This window comes from Panthera leo, chromosome E2, assembly GCF_018350215.1.
Source record: "Panthera leo isolate Ple1 chromosome E2, P.leo_Ple1_pat1.1, whole genome shotgun sequence".
NCBI classification, from domain to species: Eukaryota; Metazoa; Chordata; class Mammalia; order Carnivora; family Felidae; genus Panthera; species Panthera leo.
Window position 1 is genome coordinate 4,347,164 of NC_056693.1, and position 18,660 is coordinate 4,365,823.

Consider the following 18,660-nt stretch of genomic DNA (forward strand, 5'->3'; position numbering starts at 1 on the left):
GAGAGAGAGAGAGAGAGTGCAAGCAGGGGTTGGCAATGAGAGAGAGGGAGACTTCGAATCCAAAGCGGGCTCTAGGCTCTGAGCTATTAGCACAGAGTTGCTTGACACAGGGCTTGAACTCACCAACCATGAGATCATGACCTGAGCCGAACTTGGATGCTTCACCAACTGAGCCACCCAAGTGCCCCAAATGTTTATTTATTTTTGAGAGGGAGGGAGGGAGGGAGGGAGAGAGAGAGAGAGAGAGAGAGAGAGAAAGAGAGAGAGAGAGGACATGTATGTGAACAGGAGAAGGACTGAGGGAGGGGGAGAGAGAATCCCAAGCAAGCTCCGTGCTGTCAGTGCAGAGCCCAATGTCGGGCTCCATTCCCCTGAACCATGAGATCATGACCTGAGCTAAGAGTTGGATGCTTAACACACTGAGCCACCCAGGTGCCCGGAAACCCAAAACCTGTTAAACAACCACTTCCTGGGGTGCCTGGGTGGCTCAGTTGGCTAAGCATTCAACTTTAGCTCAGGTCATGGTCTCATGGTTCCTGAGTTCAAGCCCCACATTGGGCTTTCTGCAGTCAGCACAGAGGCCCCTTCAGATCCTCTGTTCCCAGTCTCTCTGCCCCTCCCCTGCTCACACTCTCTTTCTTAAAATAAACATTAAAAAACCAACCAACCAACCAACCAACCAACCAACCAACCAAACAAACAATCACTTCTTCATTTCCCTCTACTCTAAGCCCCTGGCAAGTATCATTGTTATTTCTCTACCTATGAGGGTGACTACATATGATTATTCACATAAGTGGATTGCTATGGCATTTGTGTGTCTTTTTTTATTTTTATTTTTTTTTATTAAAAAAAATTTTTTTTTAACGTTTATTTATTTTTGAGACAGAGAGACAGAGCATGAATGGGGGAGGGTCAGAGAGAGAGGGAGACACAGAATCTGAAACAGGCTCCAGGCTCTGAGCAGTCAGCACAAAGCCTGACGTGGGGCTTGAACTCACAGAGTGTGAGATCACGACCTGAACCGAAGTCAGACGCTTAACCGACTGAGCCACCCAGGCGCCCAGCATTTGTGTGTCTTGATTGACTTTAGTCATATGCTTGAATTCCTTTCTCTTTAGTTTTCACATATCTATTCCAGGTCTTTTTTTTTTTTAATTTTTTTTTTTAACGTTTATTTATTTTTGAGACAGAGAGAGACAGAGCATGAACGGGGGAGGGTCACAGAGAGAAGGAGACACAGAATCTGAAACAGGCTCCAGGCTCTGAGCTGTCAGCACAGAGCCTGAAGTGGGGCTTGAACTCATGAACCGTGAGATCATGACCTGAGCCAAAGTCGGTCACTTAACCGACTGAGCCACCCAGGTGCCCCTCTAAATTTTTTTTTTTAATGTTTATTTTTTGAGAGACAGAGAGAGAGAGACAGAGCATGAGCAGGGGAGGGGCAGAGAGAGAGGGAGACACAGAATCTGAAGCAGCCTCCAGGCTCTGAGCTGTCAGCACAGAGCCAGATGTGGGGCTTGAACTCACGAACTGTGAGATCATGACCTGAGCTGAAGTCGGACACTTACCCGACTGAGTCCCCCGGGTGCCCCCCATTCTAAAAGCACTAAATTTTGGGGACGCCCGGGTGGCTCAGTCGATTAAATGTCCAACTGCAGCCCAGGTCATGATCTCACGTTTCATGGGTTCCAGTCCCACATCAGGCTCTGTGCTGACAGCTCGGAGCCTGGAGCCTGCTTCGGATTCTGTGTCTCCCTCTCTGTCTCCCCCCTCCCCATTCCCACTGTCTCTCTCTTGCTCTCTCAAAAGTAAATAAACGTTAAAAAAAATGAAAAAAAAAAATAAAAGCACTAAATTTTTACCCACCTCCCCATGTTTTATGTATATGACATCATACTTTACATCTTGGAGAAGTTTCCTAAAGATTCTGAGCTTAGTAAATAAACTTCCTTCCCTTACACCTTAGTTGCTCTTCAAACTGTTCCTACGATGCTGCTTCGGCAGGATTGTTTGTTGTTTTGCCCTCCGGCTGTCCCAGAGCCCAGCCTGCCAATTTTTAAAGTTCCCAGTGTTAAGCCCCGCTGACTGTAAAAACTTGTGATGTTATGCCCGTCTGGTTTTCAAAGCCAGACGTCAGGGGACTCATCTTCTCAGTGCAGGTCCGCTGTGTCTGGTGTGCCCGGTGTGGGGTCTGTTCCTCTCCTTCCTCTATGTGTGTGGTCTTCCTCCCTTTTGTTGTTGATCTGGCTGGCTAGTTTGGTTACCCACCGCCCAGGACTCCACCCTTCCTTACCCTTTCTTTTTTTTTTTTTTAATGTTTATTTATTTTTGAGAGAGAGAGTGAGTGTGAGCTGGGGGGGAAGAGGCTCAGAGAGAGAGAGGGAGACAGAATCCCAAGCAGTGCTCCAACCCACAAGCCATGAAATCATGTCCTGGGCTGATGTCAGATGCTTAACCGACTGAGCTACCCAGGCACCTGCATTCCTACCTTTTTTGATGTGGCCTCCTCTCTACAATTAATTAATTGTAGAGTCTGCTGTAACAGTTTTAGGATTGTTTTCTGGATTATTGACACTGATGTGACTGTCATCTAGGTGTGCCTGTGGGATGAGGTGAGCCTAGGATTTTCCTCTGTCTTCCCATGTTCTCCATATATGGCCATTACTATGTTGACATGGTTTCCTTCCATTTCTAATTTGTGGAGTGTGTGTGTGTGTGTGGTTTTTTTTGTATCATTAAATGATGTCGAATATTGTCAAATTCCTTTTCTGTATTCATTGATATGATCACGTGGTTTTTTTTACCTTAATTCTGTTAAGTCTTAGATTTCTTAAAAAAAATTTTTTTTAAATGTTTATTTTTGAGAGAAAGAGATAGAGAGGGAGGTAAGGGCAGAGAGAGAGGGAGACACAGAATCTGAAGCAGGCTCCACGTGGGGTTCGAACTCATGAACCATGAGATCATGACCTGAGCTGAAGTAGGATGCTTAACTGACTAAGCCACCCAGGCGCCCCTTAAGTCTTAGATTTCTTAATGTCCCTACATCAACACACCCCTTGAATTCCAAAAAGAATTTCCACATGTTTGTGGTGTATAATTTCAAAATGTGTTTTTGAATTCAGTTTGTTATATATTTTTTGAGAACTTTTGCATCAATATTCATCATGAGTAGTAGTCTGTAATTTTCTTTGTAGTGTCTTTGTTTGGCTTTGATATCAACCGATACTAGTCTTATAAAATTACACTCCACTTCCGGAAGTCTTTGATGAGAGGTGACATCATTTACTTATTATTTATTGTTATTATTACTTACTGTTTGCTTGACTTATCTAGTGAATTCATCTGGCTCAGGACTTTTCTTTGTTGGAAGTTTTTTTTTTTTTTAATTACTTTTTCAATCTTCCTAGTAGATATAGATCTGTTGTGATTTTTTGTTTGTTTTAATTTCGTCAAGACAGAGTCCAGGATAGGTTGTATCTTTCTAGAAATTTTTACATACTTTTTTAATATCCATTTGTTGACATATAATTGTTCATCTTCCCTCAAAATTATTTTATTTCTATGGCATCATTTATAACGTGTCTGTTTTTACTTTTGATTTTAGGTGAGTCTTCTCTCATTTATTCTTAATCTAGATAAGGGTGTGTCAATTTTGATCTTAAAAAAAACCTTTTATTGCTATTTTGCTATTTTTGCCATACCTCATTTTATTTTTTTTTTCTGCTGTGTTTTAAAATTATGTTCTTCCTGCTAATTTTGGACTTAGATTGTTCTTATTTTTCTACTCCCTTGAGATAAAAGTTTATATTGTTCACTTGAGATATCTTTTGATGTAAGCATATGTCATTTAATTTTTTAAACTTTTTATTAATTTTTTTTTTAATGTTTATTTTTGAGAGAGACAGAGTATGAGCAGGGCAGGGGCAGAGAGAAAGGGAGTCACAGAATCCAAAGCAGGCTCCAGGCTCTGAGCTGTCAGCACAGAGTCCAACGCGGGGCTCGAACTCACAGACTGTGAGATCATGACCTGAGCTGAAGTCAGATGCTGCACCGACTGAGCCACCCAGACACCCCATCATATGTTACTTCAAACTTCACCCTTATTATTACTTTCTCTGAATCCCATAAGTTTTGGTATATTGTGTTTCATTTCAAGCATCTCAACATATTTTTTGATTTCTTATTTATTTTTATTTATATCCTATTTTATTTATTTTTATTTCTTATTTATTTTTAGAGGGAGAGCGTGCACCTGGGCACATGTACATGAAGCAGGGGAGGGGCAGAGAGAGGAGGGGAGAGAGAACCTCAAGCTGGCTCCACACCCAGCACGATCCCTCCACCCTGGGATCATGACCTGAGCTGAAATCAAAAGTTAGATGTTCAACTAACTGAGCCACCTAGGTGCCCCTCCTTTTTTATTTCTTTTTCGACCCATTGATTGGGCAAGAATGTGTTGTTCAGGTTCCACATATTTGGGGAGTTTCTAGATTTCCATCTGCTCTTGATTTTTGGATTCATTCAACTGTGGCCATAAAAGAGAAGTATATGATTTCAATCTTCTTAAATGTGTTAATACTTGCTTTGTAGGCAGCTCTTTCTTTTTTAAAAAAAAAATTTTTTTAAGATTTATTTTTTGAGTGGCAGAGACAGAGTATGAGTGGGAGAGGGGCAGAGGGAGAGGCAGTCACAGATTCTGAAGCAGGCTCCAGGCTCCAAGCTGTCAGCACAGAACCCGATGTAGGGCTCAAACTCACAAACCTCGAGATGGTGACCTGAGCCAAAGTCGGATGCTGAACGAACCGACTGAGCCACCCAGATGCCCCTGTAGGCAGCTCTTTTCTGCCTTGGGGTCCTGTTCCCATGCTTTAATAAAATCACCTTTTTGCACCAAAAACAAACAAACAAACAAACAAACAAAAACTAACTTGTTTTGTGAACAAACAGGTTATCTATACTGGAGAATGTTGTTCCATGTCTGATTGAGGACATGATGTATTCTAGTGTAGTTTAGTGCCGTCCTCGGTTTATGTCTGTTATAGCTAATTGTTGTATATTACGGTTCAAGTCCTCTCCTTATTGAACTTCTTTTTTTTTCTGTCCAATAGAAATTGGGACAGTGACTTCTCCGACATGATGTGAGGGCTCAGAGCACAAAACGAACACGTCTTACGTGTGCATCCACTGGTGATCCAGAAATTAATTTTCATGGAGGGGGGGGGGGATTTCCCTGTGCATCAAGGAATAACCTCAGACACTTTCCCTTGGTTCCTTAGTCACCTATGAACACCTTTTTGGTGGGAAGGAGCAAGTGTCCCATTTCTTCGGAGCTGAGTGACTCAGTCTCTCATGCCAACTAACAACCTAGAAATTGTCCCAAAGCCTGGGTAAAGAGAGCTGGCAGTTACAGTGAAGGCCAGTTTAAATCCCAAGCCAGTTAAAGAGGGTAGTAACCCCAAGCGGTTGTCTAGGGTCCCAGGTTCTAGCGTGGGAAACTGAGGAGTGAGACCCGGTGCGGGCTCCCAGGGCCCACCACTCCCCCTTTGGGTTCCCAAGGGGACTGCACACTATGGCGTGTCAGAGCAGGCTGAAGTAATTCAGAGCAGAGTGGGCAGCAGTAAGAACAGGTTCCCAGACCAGTTCTTCCAGTTCCCCTTCTTCCCTGGAGAATAGACACATTAAAGCACGGAGACAGAAATTACATCGGCATTAAATCGACTCTCTTTCCCACAGGAGGAATTTACCAGCCCCCCCAAAAGCCACACTGTGCCGCGAAGACTCAATTTTGGGGTATCGCCGTTCCTCAGACTGTCCCTTCGTGGTCGCCACGATGATGCAGGTAGGCTGGGTCCGAGGACCCGCGAAGGGGTCCCGCAGCACCAGCCAGAAGGATGTCTGGCTAAGCACAGGTTAGAAATCAAACCCGAGCCAGTAGGAGGTGAGACCAGAGTTTATTGAAGGTACGGAGAGAGCAGGTACAGACGGTATCTATAAGACTCAGAAAGGAAAGGAGAGAGAGAGAGACAGAGAGAGTCTTACCTTTGCTTGGGGCCTGGGAATTTTTTTGAGGATTGTGGTCTGGTTTACATGTCCTCTTTGGCAGCCGGGAACTGGTTCGAACAAACACAAGGGCACAGATGTCTAGCTTTGGCGGTCTCGAATATGCACGTGATGACTTCCTCTGGTCATTCTACCTGGTCCTTCCTTAGGTGTTATCCATTGTGCTGCAGGACTCCAAAGAAATCATTAGCTCCTTGCCCCCTACAAGGAGGACGTACACTATTTGAGTTACGAGGCACGCGTAAACTTGGGGGTGCAGGTCCTGGCAAAAATAGAATCAGGAAAAGGAGCAAAAAGCAGATTTTTATGGAGTCCTTCAGGTTTCCTATCTGAGCACTACTTTTTCTATGTCATTCACCAGACCTCTGTCCTGTGGCCACTCTAAGCAAAAATATATGCCTATACCACGAGTGGACACATGAGAACATCGCTGGTACTCTTTCGTAGCATCTGACACAATGGCCATCACCCATTGCCCTGTAACAAACTTGTTACAAAGAGACCCTGTGATTTAGAGTATGCTTTACCCAGATGCACAAGAATTTCATTATGTATGCAAATAATGGCTTATTTTTTTGGAGTGGGCAGGAAAAGCCATAGAACACTGCAATTATGTTATGATCTTATGGTAAAAATTATCGGTGTGGAAGAATAATATTCTTTTACCATTCATAATTATGCTAGCTGGTCAATAGATTTATTGTCTCTTTGACCATAAATCTGTGAGAAATAGACATGATAAAGAAAACTTGGGGCACCTGGGTGGCTCAGTGGTTTAAGCGTCCGACTTTGGCTCAGGTCATGATGTCGCAGTTTGTGAGTTCCAGCCCTGCATCTGGCTCTGTGCTGACAGCTCAGAGCCTAGAGCCTGCTTCAGATTCTGTGTCTCCTTCTCTCTCTGCCCCTCCCCCACTTGTGCCCTGTCTCCCTCTGTCTCTCAAAAATAAATAAATGTAAAAAAAAGGAAAAAGAAAACTAATGTCTGGGCCTTCAATTAGTAAGGGAATTCTCAAGAGAATTTGGGCTGGAGAAGTAGATTAGTGAAAAGTAACAAGATTTGTTTATACAGACTTCTCAGCTCTAAATTCTTTACCCCTGGTGATAAGAATGTCTCTATCTCTTGGAACTGGGAGGGCACCTTTCCCATAGGAGACTGATTTCTTGCTTTCTGGAGACTGATGTTGGGTGGGGCGGGGGGGGGGGGGGGTGTCAGAATGTTGTTTTTGCATTTGCTGTTTCATATATCACTTTTAATTCAAAACAGTATGCCAAAGGAGTACATTTTAGGGCACCCTTGTCCCTTACACAAAGTTAGGAAGACAGAACTGCAATACCCACCCCCTAGGCAGGAAGATCAGAGCCTAGAGAGCTCTCCCTCCAGGCCCCACTCAGATGCCTTCTCTTCTGAAGCTTTGTCTAGGCCTGGCCCCACCCTCATCTCTCCCCTTACTGAACAGATTAGAGGAGGTGAGAGTTTTTGGTTTGCAGTTCCTCCTGCATTATAAGCAGCAAGAGTTAGGGGTCCCCAGCAAGAGAAAGGGGAGTCTTTTTTTTTTTTTTTTAAGTCCCAGCTATTTTCTGTGATCTGTGCCTCACAGGCTCTACCCGCTCTAGCATACTTCGTGCAAAACTTCCTAAGTGGTGTCAGAATTACAGAGCAATGCAAAAACCTCGGTAGTTGAGGATCTTAAGGGAACAAAGGGAAGACAGAAAGTACCAGCCTTACCATATCAGAGACGATAAATCAGTGGCACATATTTCCAGTGCTGTTTGAAAAGTGAGCAAGGACCTGTATTCCTTTCCTGAGATAAGGGGCCCAAGGCCCTGTTCACTTTGCACTGGGTCTGCAAGCATACTCACTCAGCTCATCACCCCTTCCCCTGGTCTGAGGGTTACCTGGGCTTCATTATAATGTTAAAGTCTCCGCCCTAGGAGACCAGGCTTCAGGAACCTAACATAGGATGCACGTATAGGCATGTTTTCTAAGCATACTTGTGCAACCTCTGCCTGCCTTTACATGGCATGACACAACTCCTCATTCTTCCTATTTATCCTAACCCTGAGTAAAAGGAACCCACTCACCCCTGCCCAGGGAGTCACTGCGTTGGGAGTTACTCCCAGTGATCTTTTTATTTGCTGCAAATAAAGTTTCCTCTGTGTGACAACTCCCCCTGGTGTAGGCTGTACTCTACTTGTGACTCACCGAGGAGCAAACTCCCCTTCATTTGGTTATAACAGCTCGGTTGTAGGTCCTCTACCGATACATGAGAGCAAAGAACTGTATGTTTTGGTGCCTAAATTTGTCTTTATTAGATTTTGTGCTTTGAGAGCCTACCCATTCAGCACCCTGTTTCCTCTTTCTGAACATCCTATAGTTTCTCAAGTCTTAGTTTTTTTTTTTTAATTTTTTAATGTTTATTTATTTTTGGGGGAGAGAGAGAGAGAGAGAGAGAGAGAGAGAGAGAGAGAGAGAAAGGGCCAGAGAGAGAGGAAGACACAGAATCTGAAGCAGGCTCCAGTCTCTGAGCTATCAGCACAGAGCCTGACGCAGGGCTTGAACCCATGAACTGCGAGATCGTGACCTGAGCTGAAGTCGGACGCTTAAACGACTGAGCCACCCAGGCGCCCCTCAAGTCTTAGTTTTAAATTATTATTATTATTTTTTTAAATGTTTTATTTATTTTTGAGAGAGAGAGAGAGAGAGACAGAGCATGAGTGGGAGAGGAGCAGAGAGAGAGGGAGACACAGAATCCGAAACAGGCTCCGGGCTCTGAGCTGACAGTGGGGCTCTGAGCCCGACGTGGGGCTTGAACTCACAAACTGTGAGATCATGACCTGAGCCGAAGCTGGACACTCAACCGACTGAGCCACCCAGGCACCCCTAAAATTATTTTTAAAAATATTTATTTTTGGGCACCTGGGTGGCTCAGTTGGTTGAGTGCCTGACTTCGGCTCAGGTCATGATCTCTCAGTCTGTGAGTTCGAGCCCTGTGTTGGGCTCTATGCTCTCAGCTCAGAGCCTGGAGCCTGCTGGGATCCTGTGTCTCTCTCTCTCTGCCCCTCCCCTGCTCATGCTCATGATCATGCTCATGCTCTGTCTCTCTCTCAAAAATAAATAAACATTAAAAGAAACTTAAAAAATAATAAAATATTTATTTATTTTTGAGGGGGAAGGGGCAGAGAGACAGGGGGATAGTGATCCAAAGCAGGCTCTGTGCTGACAGCAGGATGCCTAAGGCAGGGCTGGAACTCATGAACTGCAAGAGTATGATCTGAGTCAGAGTTGGATGCTTAACCAACTGAGCCACCCAGGCGCCCCATTACTCAAGTTTTAAAACATGAATACAAATATACATTGTGAAATGATTATCACAATCAAGCTAATGAACATACCCCTCACCTCATATAGCTAAGATTTGTGTGTATGTGTGGTGAGAACACTTAAGATGTTCTCTCCTAGTGAATTTCGAGTGTACAATACACTATTAATTATAGCCACAATGATGTGTATTAGACTTGTAACTGACCTATTTAGCGTGGCTCCTAGCTCAGGAAATGGACGGGTAAGCCTGCCATGCAGGTGCACTGCCATGGCCAAGTGCTCTTTTCCAGGAAATCCCTACAGGGCTGGACAAATGTAAAGGGTGGCTCCCGGCTGGGTTTGCCAACAGTGTTGCTGAAATAACTCCCATCACCTCCTCACAAGAGAAGTTAATAACTCAAGAGACAAGGGATTGGGCAAAGAGAAAGGGAGAAATTTATTTGGGGGGAGAAGAGGCAGACGCAAGCCTTAACAACTGGCCTCTCTGCTAACAGGATGGACACCTAGTGTTTTATAGGGAGAGGGTCAGGGGGGCACTTGCGCGAGAACGGGCAGGGAGCACGTGGTCATGCGTGGGGGCTGGTATGTGCTCAGCGCCTGATCACGAGCAGCACAGGGGAGGAAGTCTTGTAGGCATTCTGTTGCCATCAGGGCTTTTCTGCCCCAGCCATTGGAATGTCCCGGTCATTTCAAAACATCTTCATCAGTGCCTTAAAGACTGTGCTATAAGAACAACGGGCTTCAGTTAGAGCACGAGTGAAATGGTCTTGTCTATTTTATGGTTGTATTAAACATTTTTTTTTAATGTTTTTTAAAATTTATTTTTGAGAGAGAGAGAGAGAACAAGCAGGGGAGGGGCAGAGAAAGAGGGGGACACAGAATTCAAAGCAGGCTCCAGGCTGTGAGCACAGAGCCCCACACGGGGCTCAAACTCACAAGTTGTGACATCACGGCCTGCGCCAAAGTCGGACGCTTAACGACCTGAGCCACCCGGGGGGCCCCTATTTCTGGTGTTGCCTGTTGGGGTCTGCAATTGAGTAAGAGGGCTGCCTAGCTGAACTCCAATAATTATTTATCCTGCCTGAGTACCATTTGATTAGCGTCTCAATATTTCTTCCGCCCTCAGCGCCTGATAACAAACATGCTAATCTTCACATTTATGATTTTAACTTTTTATGGGTTCCACATATACATACAGAATTGTTTTTTTCCTGTGTGTGGCTTATTTAATTTAGCAAAGTGTCCTCTGGATACATCCTGTTGCTGCAAATGGAAATATTTCTTTCACTTTTGAGGCTGAACACACACACACACATACACACACACACAACTTCAGAAGTATATTCAGGAGTATATATATATATATATATATATATATATGCACACAAAATACTGTTTTTATTCATTGGAGGAGAGAATATGTGATGTCAAAATAAATCATTTTGTGGGGTGCCTGTGTGGCTCAGTCTGTTGAGCATCTGACTCTTGGTTTCGGCTCAGGTCATGATCTCACAGTTTGTGAGTTCAAGCCCCACATCAGGTTCTGTGCTGACAGTGCAGAGCCTGCTTGGAATTCTCTCTCTCTCTTTACCCCTCTGCCACTCACTCTTTCTCTCTCTCTCTCAAGATAAATAAATAAACTTAAAAAAATAAAGGAATTAAAAAAATCACTTTGCATGTGGATTTTTTTGAGCTGAAGGCAATTAGGACCCAGCAGGCTCAGGTAATGTGATTTTGCCTCTAAGTTAACTGCTAGGAAGAAATTAGATAGGGGACCTCAACCAGGAAGAGAGCTAATACCAGAGATAATTTTTTTTATCAGCAAGATTGGCCTGCCTGGTGTGGAAAACCTTTGCCAACATTTGCTCTTTCCTTTTTACTGTGAATTTATTAACCCCTTTTTGAAATTCTAAATCCCTACCCCCCCCTTCTTAGGTCAGAATGGCCAATAGGTATCATTTGCTTGTCCTTGAGCCTCCTATCTTTGGGGTTTCTGTAATGAAGAAATTAAATTTGTTTTTCTCCTGTGATTAATCTTTCTTTCTTTTTTTCTTTTTCTTTTTTTTTGAGTAGGCTCCACACTCAGCATGGAGCCCAACATGGGGCTTGAACTCATGACCCTGAGGTCAAGACCTGAGCTGAGATCAAGAGTTAGAGGCTTAACTGACTGAGCCACTCAGGCGCCCTTAATCTGTCTTATGTCAGTTTAATTATTAGACCAGCCAAAGAATCTAGAAGGAAGAGAAAAGTTTTCCTTTTCTACACATTCATCCCAATCAGCAGGACAACTGTAGCGAGACCATTTCATATTTTACAGTGGGAAACCACTGACTATTTTCTAGAATGGCTAGCATAAAGAAAAAAAAAAGGACAACACCAAATTCCAGTGAAAACGTTGAGGAATTAGAGTTCTCATATACTGCTAACGGGAGTGGATGAGCTACATTCAACTCTGGAAAGCTGCTTGGCAGTTACTTATGAAAATAAACATTTCCCTACTGAAGGGGAGCATTTGGTCACCCGCACACATGCGCGTCTTCCGTTAAGAATTATTTTAGGCTGCTTATTTTAAAGAAACAGCAGACAAAGGAAAAAGTCTGAAATCCGAAGTTCTGGTTTCCTTTTGTAAGAGGCATTTGCATTTATAAAGGAAAGCTCTATTTGTAAGGATGCCTCCCTCTGTAGCCCAGAGAGGGGAGAATGTGCAAATCCCCAGAAACTGCTCAATGGAGAAAGCATGGATTGAAATCTGGACAACAACCACCGTAGGCTTGATCCTCGTGCTCTGCCTGGTCACCTCCCCAAATGCTTCCCAGTAGGATCACGCGTGGGGTTCCCCAAAGCATTACTGCTGCTGCCCACCCCCTCAGATTCCGTCGCTCGGTCACTTGGTGTGGGTGGAAACAAGTGTTGTGTTAATGAAGCACTCTCCACGACTCTAAGTGAGGCCAGAGTTAAGCACGAGAGCTTCCCATCATCTTATGGGAGTTGAGTGCAGGCTTTGGCTCAAGAAGAGGTAACAGGGTCTCCTCTCCATGAGTCGGGGAGGTCCCTACCGCAGGCGTTCCTGCACTGCAGAACTTGGGGGCCTCTGTAGGAAACGAGGCCCCTTGAAAGTCGCCGGGTGGACCCTGGGGCCTCTCTCCAGCCCATCCCAAACAGATTGCTGAAGGGTCCCAAGAAAGAATGCAGGGACACATACAGCACAGCAAATGAGTGACACAAACAGGACAGCTTACTGAAACAAAGTACACTCTCAAGATGTGAGAGTAAGAGATCCCCGGGAGGGGGGGGGGGCAGGGGGGAGAGAGCTGGGGGCCCTGGGCTTTGGGTTTCCAAGGGTGATTGACAGTTGTTAACTAGGGGGTGGGCTATTTATTACTTGGGGTGGGAATTTCTTGCAAGCAGGGTTTCCGCGCCTTTTCTTCCTTATTTGGTCAGGCGTTTCCTGTCATGGCACCCGCCATCTTGGGCCTGTCTGGTTCGAGCTGGCTTCTCGTGGAGAGCGGCCCGCGTGGGCATCCGCCTCCCCTGCCAGGGGGCCACGCTCCCCTCCCCTCCCCTCCCCTGCAGGGAGCCCGTCGGAACAGACTCAGGGCCTACTGTGGCACCCAGAGGAGGAGAAAGGCAGGGGGTGCTCTCCCAGTAGGAGCTCAGGGAGTTTCTGAAACAGCTCAGGACACAAAGGACCAGGAAGTGGGGCCTCTTCTGCATTTCGGCGTCCTGCCTGCAGGCGAGCGGTTTGCTGCCGCCGCCGAGACGCCCTTCCGGTGCCTCTGAAGGCATTTTCTCCCGGCGCAGCTGCGACTTCTCCGCCAGTGCCTTCGGAGAAAGAGATCTAGAGGACGAGGAGAGGGAAAAAAAAACCGCAAAAAACAAACAAGAAGGAATGGCTGGGTCCCAGGTAAGCCGTGCGGCCCACGTCAGAAGCCGTGTCATCTCTTTGTGCCGAAATTCCGTGCAAGGAGAAGTCGCCAAGGTCGGGGGCGCCTGGGTGGCCCAGTCGGTGGAGCTTTCTGGATTCTGGATTCCGGCTCAGGCCCCGGCCCCGGGGGGGGGGCGGGGGGGGTCGTGGGTTGGAGCCCCCTCCCCCCGCGTCCGGCCGCGGCTGAGCGTGGAGCCTGCTTGAGACTCTCTCGCTCTCCCCCTCCGCCCCTTCCTCGCGCGCGCGCACGCGTGGACGCGCTCGCTCGCTCTCAATTAAAAAAAAAATTTTTTTTTTTTTTTTTTGCAAATGTTGATTACGCTAGTTCTCCCGTTCCTGCCTTGTGAGCGCTTTCACCTATTTTTAGGAAGCTTTTTAAAAAGGATACTGACATTTTTGCGCTTTAGAAAACCCTCCTCGGTTCCAGCGCCCTCTTTCCCGTCCCTCCAGCCCGGCTTCCAGCAGAACGTGAAAAATTGTCACTCGGAACTCCTGTCTTGCGTGTATCGAAAATGTCCCCTCTGACCGATCCACAGGGAATCCCAAAGTTTTCTGTTGCGGAGGGGGCCGAGTCCTGGGAGATCGGGCAAGGGGAACATTTCACCGTTAGGTCCCATCTGGATGCTTTAACGGCTCTGGGTAGACCAGGATTAAGAAAATGCGGTTAAATAAGCAGAATGCATAAGTGTCCCGGAATAACTCGGAAAGTTCTGGAAAAGAGACAGCCTTCCCTGTTTAGAATGTGAAAGAAAGAAAGATGCTCTATTTAAAATACACGATTACGTTACAGGCCGTGGGAGCTCCGGTGGCTTGTAATTTGTATAAATCCCACTGTTTTCTAGTAATTGGATTCATATTCTGATTTACTTTTCGGGGGAACGAGAACACAGCGGTGATCATGTGTCCTTCCGTGTGCCTTAGGCACTGGTACCGGTTTGCTTCATTACGGCTGATGTTAATTAACTTCTTTTCCTTGGCTCATTGCTCTCTGACCGGGTCCTCCTCTACAGCATCGATATTTTCCATTTTATCGTTCGTAAGGAGGTTCGGTGGAGTTCCTGAAAGGTGCAGAAGCCTTTACGTTTAAACTGCAAACTCTTTTCTTCTTGTAGTTTCTGTTGGAAAATGAAGACTCTCACTTTTGTGTACTCTGGAGACACTGACTTCTGGCACCCTGTTTCTAAATAATTCAGGCCGTTGTCCTGCAAGTTTCCGTTTTATTACATTTTACTCTGCACTCATGTCTCAGACACGCTCTCCTTGTATTTTCAGAAAAATAAAAGGATCACATAAATTGACATAAACTTCTAAAACCTAACATAGCATAAATGATTATTGAAAAAATTTTTAATGAAATTCTAGACTCAAAAGCATTAGCTGTTTTTTTTTTCCAAATTTTTATTCAAATTCTAGGAAGTTTTTATATATATACGTGTGTGTATATATATATTTAGATATATCTATATATATATCTATATATAGATATATATATAGATATATATATAGATATATATATATATATATGTGATATAGCTGTTTTCTTTATAGCGTTCTGTGTGTTTTCATAGTGTGATTAAAAGACATCATCCACACATGGGTTTATAAGTTTTACGCCATTGGAAATGTTTCTTAAGTTACCAGGACAGTTTTGTACTGTCACTTTTAATGTGTATATAATTACTTTTTACGTGTATGGATCCTGTCTTGTTTCCATCACTCTTCTCAGGTTTGACACCTTCATGAACATTGCTTTGGAGTCCTCTCTGTATTGACCTGTGTGTCATTTTAGATCAACTCTAGGGCAGATAACCTGGATTAAAGCCTAATCCCTTCCATGTACTGGATGGTTGACAAAATATTCTCATAAAAAAGGAAGAATAATACGTCCTGTTAGATTATTAATACTTATTTGTGCATTAATTTATGAAAAAATCGTTAGAATGTCATCTAGTAACTGATATTGTTGGGCCATTTTTGCTATTCTAGTAGAACCTGCAATTGCGTTTAAATGCCTTCAGTTCCCAGTCCTCCAATACTTCTTGGAGTTCTACCTCTTTGTTATTAAAAAATGTATCCCTTAGCCCACAGGCTACTGCCTGGAAAGAAATGGAGATCCCACCCCAGAACTCAACAGAATCTGCATTCAGGAAGATGTCCGTTCATTATTGTGAAATTCACATTCACATTAGAATTTGCTAAGTACATCTGTAACCCACTAAAACTTTCCATCTAAGACAGAGACACAACGTATACTCTATGATAGAAATACAGTACTCAAAAAGGTGTATGTCTGTGTTGATGCCTTCATTTCAGAATTTATCTTGGGTAAACACAGTATATATAGTGGTTTTGTGGATCAGACGCCATCCTCTTAACTCAGAGTTCGAGAATACATCAGAGCATATTGCTGGCTTAATTATCTTATGGATAAAGCAGGGAACACACGTAAGCCAGAACTAGTTGTCCTTAATATAATCAAAGTAACATGAGTTCACACCAGGTAAGAGTCACAGAGTGACTTTTAACAAAGTTAAAGGCGGACTTTACCTTTACACCAGGTAAAGTTGTGACACAAAGGGAACTTTATTTGCAGCACATAAGGAGATCCTTGGGAATAACTTCTGAAGCCTTGATTTCCCAAGCAAGGCTGAGTGGGTTCCTTTTATTTAGAGTTAGGATGGATGTTCAGAAAGGGGAGCCTTGTCATATTAGGTAGAGGCGGACATAAGGCCATGCACATTCCATACGGAAACAGGTCTGTACTTTGTATGTTACATCAATGGGGCTTGTGCTCCTTGGGTGGAGATTTAGTATTACAATGAGGTAAAGATAATTGTCAGTCACCCTAAAGTCTGTCTGCAGGTGTGATTTGGAGGTTAAGCTCACGCTGGTGTCGGTGGCCGGGGCACTGGAGCTCTTTGTCAAGGCACTCATTGCTTGAGGTTCGGAAGTTTCCATTTCCATGATGTGAGGCTATGCCCATCAGGTCTCTTGCCCAAATTGAAAGATAAGCAGGAAAGAAGAGCTGAATGAAAATGTGGGAAAAGGTTTCGTTGGGGATGTGCAGGTGGGCAGTAGGGTCTAGCTGGTGACAAATCCCTCCTCTAGTTTCATTCTGCCCCTCGTTCTCCAGGGGCACCAGCAGAAGGTCCATCCTGGAGCTACTTCCTGCTGGGCATGGGCATGTCATAAGGATTGGCTGAGGAGCAGAATTTCCCCTCAGCTAGATTTTTTTTTTCCTTTTTTTTTTAAAAAAAATTTTTTTTTTAACCTTTATTTATTTTTGAGACAGAGAGAGACAGAGCATGAACGGGGGAGGGTCAGAGAGAGGGAGACACAGAATCTGAAACAGGCTCCAGGCTCTGAGCTGGCAGCACAGAGCCCAATGTGGGGCTCAAACTCACGGACTGCGAGATCACGACCTGAGCTGAAGTTGGACGCTTAACTGACTGAGCCACCCAGGCGACCCTCCCCTCAGCTAGATTTAAAAAAAAAAAATTTTTTTTAATGTTTATTCAGTGTTGAGAGATGGAGAGAGACAGCATGAGTGGAGGAGGGGCAGACAGAGGGGAGAACAGATGCCAAAGCAGGCTCCAGGCTCTGAGCTGTCAGCACAGAGCTGACGCAGGGTGTGAACCCACAGACCGCGAGATCATGACCCGAGCCCAAGTTGGACGCGTAACCGACTGAGCCACCCAGGCGCCCTCCCTCAGCTAGTTTTAGATCTGCTTGTGGGTCCCCAAGCTCATGTAACCTCGTGTTACTACCGTTTGTAATTTTATGGTCTCTGAGCTTGGACACAAATTGTACCAAATTCGATGCAAGTATGCAAGGTCCAAACAGCAAGATGAGCAGTATTTTTTGTTAGTTTCCTTTTGCTATGTGATCTTACTGCTGTTTACTAGGGAAGTTATCCCCCAGGGATGGTCCACTGTGTTGATAGCTTTTGGCATCTCTAGGATAATAGTGACAAGAACTCACATTAAGAGAGTGTTCATCGTGACATCAGACCAGAGGAAGAGGGGGCTAGAACGTTATTGTGCTATGTATTAACAATAAGCTGTGGTATTTATTACCCGTCATGGAGAGAGTGATTTAATCTGTTAAACGGGCCTGGCAGCAACCAGTAAGGCTGAAGAAATCAACAGAACTAATACCATACAGATAGTGATTATGTTTTTCTTTTCTTTCTCTCTCTGTCTCTTTTTTTTAATGTTTATTTATTTTTGAGAAAGACAGAGTGCAAGTGGGAGGGTCAGAGAGAGAGAGGGAGACACAGAATCTGAAGCAAGGTCCAGGCTCTGAGCTGTCAGCACAGAGCCCGACGCGGGGCTGGAACTCATGGGCCGCGAGATTGTGACCTGAGCCGAAGGCAGTCGCCCAACTGACTGAGGCACCCAGGTGCGCCTCTCTCTCTGTCTTTTAATGTTTATTTTTGTGAAACAGAGTGTGAGCGGGGGAGGGGCAGAGAGAGGGGGAGACAGAATCTGAAGCAGGCTCCAGGCTCTGAGCTGTCCGCACAGAGCCTCACGCGGGGCTCGAACCCACAAACCGCAAGATCATGACCTGAGCCGAAGTTGGATGCTTAACCGGCTGAGCCACCCAGGCACCCCTTTCGTTGTTGTTTTTAAACAAAATTTTAAGTGTATTTCTTTATTTTGAGAGAGACAGAGCACAAGTTGGGGAGGAACAGAGAGAGAGGGAGAGAATCCCAAGTAGGCTTCGCACTGTAAGCACAGATCCCGATGCAGGGCTTGAACCCATGAACTGCGAGACCATAACATGAGCTGAAACCAAGAGTCAGATGCTCAACAGACTGAGCCACCCAGGCACCCTGAGATTATTATGTTTTAAATTTGAGGACCTTTATCCATTGAGGTTCTCCTTATTTTGAGAGTGTGTCCAGAACAGAAGTTTCAGGTCAGTGAGTTGCTCACAGGAATATTGTCATCTGGTGCTCTGGCTCCCTGGGCCTCTGTGTAGATACTTTTTTTTTACTCTAATCTGTTGGATTCGAGAAGGTAGGATGCCTTCTAATTTGAAGGAAGAGCATGTGGTTAGTAGTACTGGGTGGGGTGATGGCCAAGAGTATAGTCAGGGTAAATATGGGGTGACCCACTTTTCCAAGTTTTTTTTTAAAGTTTATTTTTGAGACAGGGAGAGGGAGAGGGTGAACAGGGAAGGGACAGAGAGAGGAGGAGGGAGAGAATCCCATGCAGAGCTCGGAGCTCGAACTCACGAAGTATGAGATCATGATCCAAGCCAAGATCAAGAGCCTGACGCTTAACTGACTGAGCCACCCTGGCATCCCTGTTTTTCCATATTTTGAGGTACATCAGTCTCCAGTTTC

General features: G+C 44.9%; 2 protein-coding genes across 3 annotated transcripts in view; both read left to right on the forward strand.

Moving 5' to 3' along the window:
- LOC122208812 (vomeronasal type-1 receptor 4-like) overlaps positions 1-12,377 on the forward strand; it is a gene marked incomplete at its 5' end in the record, with an annotated part of 31,120 nt that extends 18,743 nt beyond the window's left edge. Inside the window, 2 exons of the mRNA XM_042920269.1 lie at positions 5,737-5,912; positions 12,256-12,377. Coding sequence (XP_042776203.1) covers positions 5,737-5,912; positions 12,256-12,377 — 298 coding nt within the window. The remainder of the gene's footprint in view (positions 1-5,736; positions 5,913-12,255) is intronic.
- Positions 12,378-12,802: 425 nt separating this feature from the next.
- The window catches only part of LOC122207961 (zinc finger protein 708-like), a 78,773-nt gene continuing 72,915 nt past the window's right edge, over positions 12,803-18,660 (forward strand). For both annotated transcript variants that reach the window (XM_042918405.1, XM_042918409.1), the window contains exon 1: positions 12,803-13,289. The gene's annotated coding sequence lies outside the window, so the exon portion shown is untranslated. The remainder of the gene's footprint in view (positions 13,290-18,660) is intronic.